The 6,234-nt window shown below is 59.5% G+C and overlaps 2 protein-coding genes across 3 annotated transcripts; both read right to left on the minus strand.

Moving 5' to 3' along the window:
- Positions 1-261: 261 nt before the first annotated feature.
- On the minus strand, positions 262-1,955 carry KCNE3 (potassium voltage-gated channel subfamily E regulatory subunit 3). 2 transcript variants are annotated; one of them, XM_065745804.1, is made up of 2 exons: positions 1,723-1,955; positions 262-780 (listed from the first exon to the last, which is right to left on the minus strand). In XM_065745804.1, the coding sequence occupies exon 2, from the start codon at positions 765-767 to the stop codon at positions 483-485; it is 285 nt and encodes a 94-aa protein (XP_065601876.1). In that variant the 5' UTR covers positions 768-780; positions 1,723-1,955; the 3' UTR covers positions 262-482. The 2 variants fall into 2 exon arrangements, with proteins under 2 accessions (XP_065601876.1, XP_065601877.1); XM_065745805.1 differs by having other exon boundaries at positions 262-820; positions 1,723-1,865.
- Positions 1,956-2,392: 437 nt separating this feature from the next.
- Positions 2,393-4,771, minus strand: LIPT2 (lipoyl(octanoyl) transferase 2). The gene is made up of 2 exons (XM_065745792.1): positions 4,312-4,771; positions 2,393-3,284 (listed from the first exon to the last, which is right to left on the minus strand). The coding sequence occupies exons 1-2, from the start codon at positions 4,769-4,771 to the stop codon at positions 3,052-3,054; spliced, it is 693 nt and encodes a 230-aa protein (XP_065601864.1). The 3' UTR covers positions 2,393-3,051.
- Between the last annotated feature and the right edge of the window lie 1,463 nt (positions 4,772-6,234).

Consider the following 6,234-nt stretch of genomic DNA (forward strand, 5'->3'; position numbering starts at 1 on the left):
CCGGGGTCCTGCTGGGCTCACAGGATGCACCCAACATCGGCAGTGCAGAGGAGGCATCCCAAAGGCCGTGGGATCGGGCTGCAGTGCCCAAACTGTGGCTCCTCGGCCACCCCAGAGCCAGGTGGAGAAGAAGCAGATGTGAACCATCTCGAAAACCACCACCTCCTTTAATTCCCCACCAGTGAAGCAGGACTCGGCCTGGCTCTGAAATCACAGCTTTTTAGCCCCACAAAAAACCCACGCTAAGCAGTGCAGAGTGCGATCTGGTGGTGATGCTGGCTGGTCTGAGCAGGGAATTTTCCTCCTTTACAGCTCCTGCCATGCTCAGTAAGGCATGAGAATGGTGGGAAAGGAGACGTCTCCACCACCCCCACGTCCCCGGTGGTTCTGCAGCAGCGGGTCCTGCCCGCAGGTGACACCGGTGCTCTGCCCCACACCGGGGCTCAGCACCACGGGGGTTTGTTCTGCAGGAGGCACCAGGCTCAGATCATGGAGACCCTATTCTTGATGTAGACGTGGTACGGGTCGCTGCGTTTGTCCACCTTTCGGGACCGGGTGTAGCCCAGGATGAGACTGCCCACGGTGACGGCGAAAAGCGTCATGACAAAGAGGATGTACAGGTAGGCGTTGTCGTCCCGGCCGGAGCGGGTGCTGGCATTGTGTGGGGTGCTGGGGTGGAGGATAACCCCATGGAGGGTTTGGTTCAAGGCATCCAGCATGGCTTGGAGGCTGCAGTGCCACGGCTCCGTCCCGTTGTCCTCCTCCATCTCCTCGCTGAGCCTGCATGGGGCGGCAGCATCAGCCCCACGGAGGGGGTGACCTGGGGTGATGCTGGGGTTGGGGCTGAGGATGAGCTCCAAAAGGGTCCTCGAGGCACATAGGGCATGATTTGGTAGAGGAAAAAAAAAACCCAAATCCAGCCCCAACCCCTTTGGCAGAGTGCAGAGCCAGGGCACCCACCTTGCTGCTCCCTTCATTAAATCCCCCCTCCCAAATCCAATTAGGAGCGTTTAATTCTTTTTGAATGAAGGCACTTAAGTGAACCCGGATGAAGTGCTCGGTGCTCAGGCACAGATGACTGTCGGACATCCTCTGATGGACAGACAGACGGATGCAACCCCGCCGGGCACTTCCCATGCAGAAACAGACCCCCAGAGACCCCTCCGGGTTCCCCATCCCAAAAACATCAGCTCCAAATGAGCCCACTGGGGTCGGTGTTACCCTGGTAGCCAAGGGACACCCTTGGGGTCCCACCAGCCCTCACCTGGGGCTTCTCACCCTAAATAACTGCTCCAGAACTGATTGTGCCATTCACAGACCCCACTCACCCCAGAGCCGTGGCAAGGGGGGGCACCAACCCCCCTCCATGCCCCAAATCTCCCCAGAATTTCCAACCCCACAGGCAAGATGGGTCCCAGAGCCCCTCCATACCCCCAACCTGTGCCCCCCCAGAAGGGTTCCTCAAATGCAAAACGCTTTCCCTAAAAAGCAGCAAGGAAGACAAAGAGGTTGGGGGGAGGGGGGAGGAAGGGAGCACCCTTGGACCCCCACTCTTTACAAACACCTGTTAATCGATTTGGAGCAAAAAAATCGTTCCACACGCGCAGAGCCCTACAACAAGGCACAGCACCCCACTTTACGGGGTGCAATTTGGGATAGGAGCGGGCAAAGTTGGGGGAGGGGTGAAGGGGGGGGGGGGGCAGGAGGGGGGGTTGCACTCACCGGGTGCCCTCGCTGCCTGCACGGCCGCCGGGTTGAGCTGGGACTGGAGCATCGCGGCCGCCAGCCGGGCTGGGAGTGCCACAGCCTCCTCCCCTTCCCGGGGCAGAGCCACCTGCCGAAGCCACCCAGCCCCGCTGGTGGCCACCAGCGCGTCCCCAAAGCCCGAGGTCCCGTTGGGTGGCCTCCTCGGCCCGGATGCGGGAGGTTTTTATGGGGCTGTCAGGGTGGATCCTGTCTTCCCCTCCTCACACGCTGCCGGTCACGCTTTCCTGTCCCTCCTCCGGACGTCCGTGCTGTCCCCAAGCCCTGCAGCGGGCACTGAGCCTGATGTGAAATGGGGTATTCCTTCCCACCGGGACCCTCCCTGCCCCATTTACAGCCCCCAAATTATCGTCGTGTCCCAGACCATCAGGGCCCTGAGATAGATGCTGTGACCAGGACAGCAGGTGAGCACACGCTGCTGCAACCCCAAATCCCTCTTCTTGCTCCTTCCCACTGCATCATCTTGGTGGCTTTAGCCACCCTTTGGTGGCCATCAGTCCCCCCTCTGACAGCTTTCTGTCCCCCTGGTGGTCTTCAGTTCCCCTTCAGTGGCCTTTAGCCTCTCTGGTGACAATGTCCTCTTTTTGTGGCCTTTCGTCCTTCTTTGGTGATCTTCAGATTCCCTCTGGTGGCCTTTAGTCCCTCTCTCACGGCCTTCAGCCCCCTTTTGGAGGCTTTTAGTCCCTCTTTGGTGGCCTTTAGCTGTCTTTAGTGGCCTTCAGCCTCTCTCTGCTGGTCTTTAGTCCCCTTTAGGTGGCTTTTAGTGCCTCTCTGGTGTCCTTCTGACCCACTTTGGTGGCCTTTATTTCCCCCCTGGCAGCCTTTAGCTGCTCCCTGGAGGCCTTTAGTCCCTCCTAGCCCACTCACAGTTCCAGAGGAACCCAGGGGACAGTGACAGCATTCCCAAGGCACACAGCAAAGCACCCGCAGCCAACGTTCCCACCAACTCTCTTTCCATAAAACCAACACTGACTTATGTACAGCAGCAAGGAGGCAAGAACACCTCACCAAGCAATACCCCTCCCTTTTTGCCCAAAGCATTCACCCCAACATCACACTTTCTGAGGAGAGAGGAGTTAAAACCACACAAGTGCTCGCTGAGGACATGACCTGAGCTCTGCAGGTCCACCCCTCGTCCTAAATAGGGCTTTTTTTTTTCCTCAGCATCTCAGCAGAAGGACACAGCACAGCAGGGATATGGGGTTGGTGACAGCCCCCAACCATCCCACACCACCTGTGTGCTCCAGCACCAGTGGGACACGGCGTTTTCCATCGCCCTACACCTTCTCAGTCCCTGGGCTCCTCGGAAAACACCACAGTGCAGTCAAAGACCTCCTGGAAGGACTCGAGGAAGGGCTCAGTTACGTCCTCAACAGTGACATGTCGGCCCAGTTCATGGCTCAGTGAAGTGGCTGTGGTCCCCTCCAGCCCACAGGGCACGATGTGCTCGAACCAGGAGAGGTCAGTGCAGCAGTTCAGTGCCAGCCCGTGGGAGGTGATGTGGTTTCCGCAGTGCACCCCTAAGGGATGAGGTACCCATCAGCACAGCCCTCCCCAGAACAGCACCCCCTGCACGTGTCCCCATCCCTGCCCCCCCAGTGCTGCACCCCTCATTCATCCCTTCCACCCCCCTGCACACACTGCACCCTTTGTGCATGGCCATGCCCACATTGCAGCCCCATGTATATCCCCTTTGTGCACGTCCCCCTGGTGCACACACCCCTGTGCACCCTCCCCACAGTATTCTCCCTCCCTTCCACCATCCCTTAGTGTACGACTCCCACCCCTCCACATCTCAATGCACACAGCCCCACGCAAACTCCCCACTGCTGTGCACATCCCCTGGTGTGTGCACCCCTACGCATACCTCCCCCACGCACTCACCCCTGTGTATGCTCCTCCATGCACAAACATCCCCTGGTGCACCCCCATGCAAAACCCCTGGTGCACACCTCCCAGTGCATCCCTCCCCCACCATGCATGCACCCTGAGTGCACCCCCCCACCTCCTACACCCCCTTTGCAACCCATCCTGCTCCCCAAAACCCCATGCACGCGCACCTCCCCCCCTCTGCAAAACCCCTGGTACACACAACCCAATGCATCACCCCCTCAGTGCACACACCCCTATGCATCTCCCCTCCACACCACGCATGCCCCCTCACCACACCCCCACACCCTTTGCAACCCCCCCACACCCCAAAAACACCGCATGCACGTGTACCCCCCCCCCCCAGTGCAAAGCCTCTGGTACACACAACCTTATGCATCTCCCCCTGTGCATCCCCCCCACACTATGCATACCCTCAGTGCACCCCCCACATTTGCACACCCACCCTCTGCAACACCCTCCCCCCTCCAAAACCCCGTGCACGTCCATCTCCTGCTGCACCCCCCCGTGCAAAACCCCTTGTGCACACTCCTTTACACCCCCCCCCAAGTGCACAACTCCCGATGCATCCTCCCCACACCTTGCACGCACCCTCAATGCACACCCCCCCCCACCCCCAAAACCCCGTACCCCTACATCCCCACCCCCTTCGCTCACCCACGGCGCACACTTTGCCGTCCCCCACCCACACTCCGGTGTACGGCGGGGACCTCCCGTTGGCGTTCATCACCCCGACCCTCCGACACGTCCGCACCGCCACGTCCTGCAGCCGCTCCACGAAACCCCTCAGCTGCATCCCCCGAGCCCTCAGATCCAACACGGGGAATGCCAACAGCTGCCCGGGCCCGTGGAAAGTCACGCTTCCCCCCCTCCTCACCGCCGCCAGCCCCGCGCCCGCGGCCCGCAGCCGCTCCGCCTCTCGTTCCGCCGGGGCTCCGCGCAACCCCCACGCGTACACGGGCCGGGCGGGCTCGCTCAGCAGCACGCTCTCGGTTGGGGGACGCGGAGGAGGACCCCGGGCAGCTCGGGCCGCGTCCACGCAGCGCCGCTGAACACGCAGGGCTTCCTCGTAAGGCCGCAAACCCAGAGAGACAGCGCGCACGGCGGGGAGCGGCATGGCGGGGAGGGGGGGCGGGGACACGGCGCGGGGAGAGGGGAGGGGAAACGGGGCGGGGGAGGCTGGGGTTAGGGTATAGGGTTAATTCCTTAATGCCTGTGCACCCTGGGCTGGGAGCTGCGTTGTCAGGGGGTTGGACTCAATGATCTCTGGAGGTCCCTTCCCACCCTTACAGTTCTGTGGTTCTGTATGTGGGTAGGGGGCAGGAATGGGGACAGTTCATATGGCTTGGGATTAGGATATAGGGCCCAGGTGGGCCTGGGAATGGGATATAGGGGCAGGGGTGTGTGAGTAGGAGGCAGGATTTGGGAGAGGGGATTTGGGTCAGGGAATAGGGCCTGGGTTTAGGGGTTCAAGGGCAGGGAGTGGTGTCTGGAAATAGGATATTGGAGATCCGAGTGGGGGACCAGGAATTAGGAGATGGGGACAGGGAGCAGTGCTTGGAAATTGGATATAGGGGACAGAAATAAGGCAGCGGAGAATAAGAGACCAGGAACAGAAGGCAGGAGCGAGCACAAGCATGGATATGGAATTAGGATATTGAATTAGGAACTGAAATTAGAATACAGGGGATGTGGGTGATGGACCAGGAATGGAGGATAGGAAACTGAGGATAGGGAACAGTGCTTGGGAATAGATATGGTGGACAGGCATGTGTTGGGAGGGGGCAGGCATAGGAGCAGGAGATAAGGGACCAGAAATAGGGGATGGAGGTGGGGTCATAGAACTGAGAATAGGGTATGGAGCCAGGGGTTAGGATGTAGGGGCCAGGGCCAAGGTATATGTGGGTGAGGAACAGGGGAATGAGGTCATGGGATAGGGGACAGAATGCAGACATATGTGGGTAGAGGATGGGCACGGGGATAGGGGACTGGGAATGGGGGACAGGAGCAGGGCATGGATGTGGGGACAGGATCAAAGACATGGAGCAGAGTCTGGGAATGGGATGCAGGGACAGGGCATAGGTATGTGCAAATAAGGGGAAGGTGCAGGAATAGGAGAGCAGGAATAAGGGATGGTGGATGGGATAGATGTGGGACAGGAGTTCAAAGATGGATAATAAAGCTTGGCAATAGGATGTAGGGGGCAGGACCCAGGTGTATGTCAACAACAGGCTGGCACTGGTATGGGGAGTAGGGAATCAGGACAGGGAACAGGATGGAGTTTGAGGGTCTGGGAGCAGGATATTGGGGGCAGATGTTTGTGGGTAGGAGACAGGTATGGGGCATAGGGAACATGGGCAGGGGTCACGAGTGGGGAAGGGAGATCAAGGACAGGGGATAGGGGTCAGGGGTCAGGGCCAGTGTATGAGGACAGGAGACGAGCTTGGGGGCATGGGAAATGGGACTAGGGTTAAGGAACAGGGCCCACACATATGTGGACGGGGGACCAGGGACAGAGCACAGGGATAGGGGACAGAGATGGAAGGTGATAGTGAATGGCAGTGGGTGTGCTGGGGACAT

This window comes from Cyrtonyx montezumae, unplaced genomic scaffold (genome assembly GCF_038088225.1).
Source record: "Cyrtonyx montezumae isolate F1298 unplaced genomic scaffold, pur_monq_1.0 scaffold_37, whole genome shotgun sequence".
In the NCBI taxonomy this organism is placed as follows: Eukaryota; Metazoa; Chordata; class Aves; order Galliformes; family Odontophoridae; genus Cyrtonyx; species Cyrtonyx montezumae.

What these genes read in the sequence shown, in the direction of transcription:
- LIPT2 (XM_065745792.1), bottom strand. Translation starts at nt 4,771, where the DNA reads ATGCCGCTCCCCGCCGTGCGCGCTGTCTCTCTGGGTTTGCGGCCTTAC. An exon ending in CGGCAAAGTGTGCGCCGTGG is followed by an intron (nt 3,285 to 4,311) that starts GTGAGCGAAGGG and finishes CTCATCCCTTAG; the next exon opens with GGGTGCACTGCGGAAACCAC.
- KCNE3 (XM_065745805.1), bottom strand. Translation starts at nt 1,774, where the DNA reads ATGCTCCAGTCCCAGCTCAACCCGGCGGCCGTGCAGGCAGCGAGGGCA. An exon ending in GCAGGCAGCGAGGGCACCCG is followed by an intron (nt 821 to 1,722) that starts GTGAGTGCAACC and finishes GCATCACCCCAG; the next exon opens with GTCACCCCCTCCGTGGGGCT.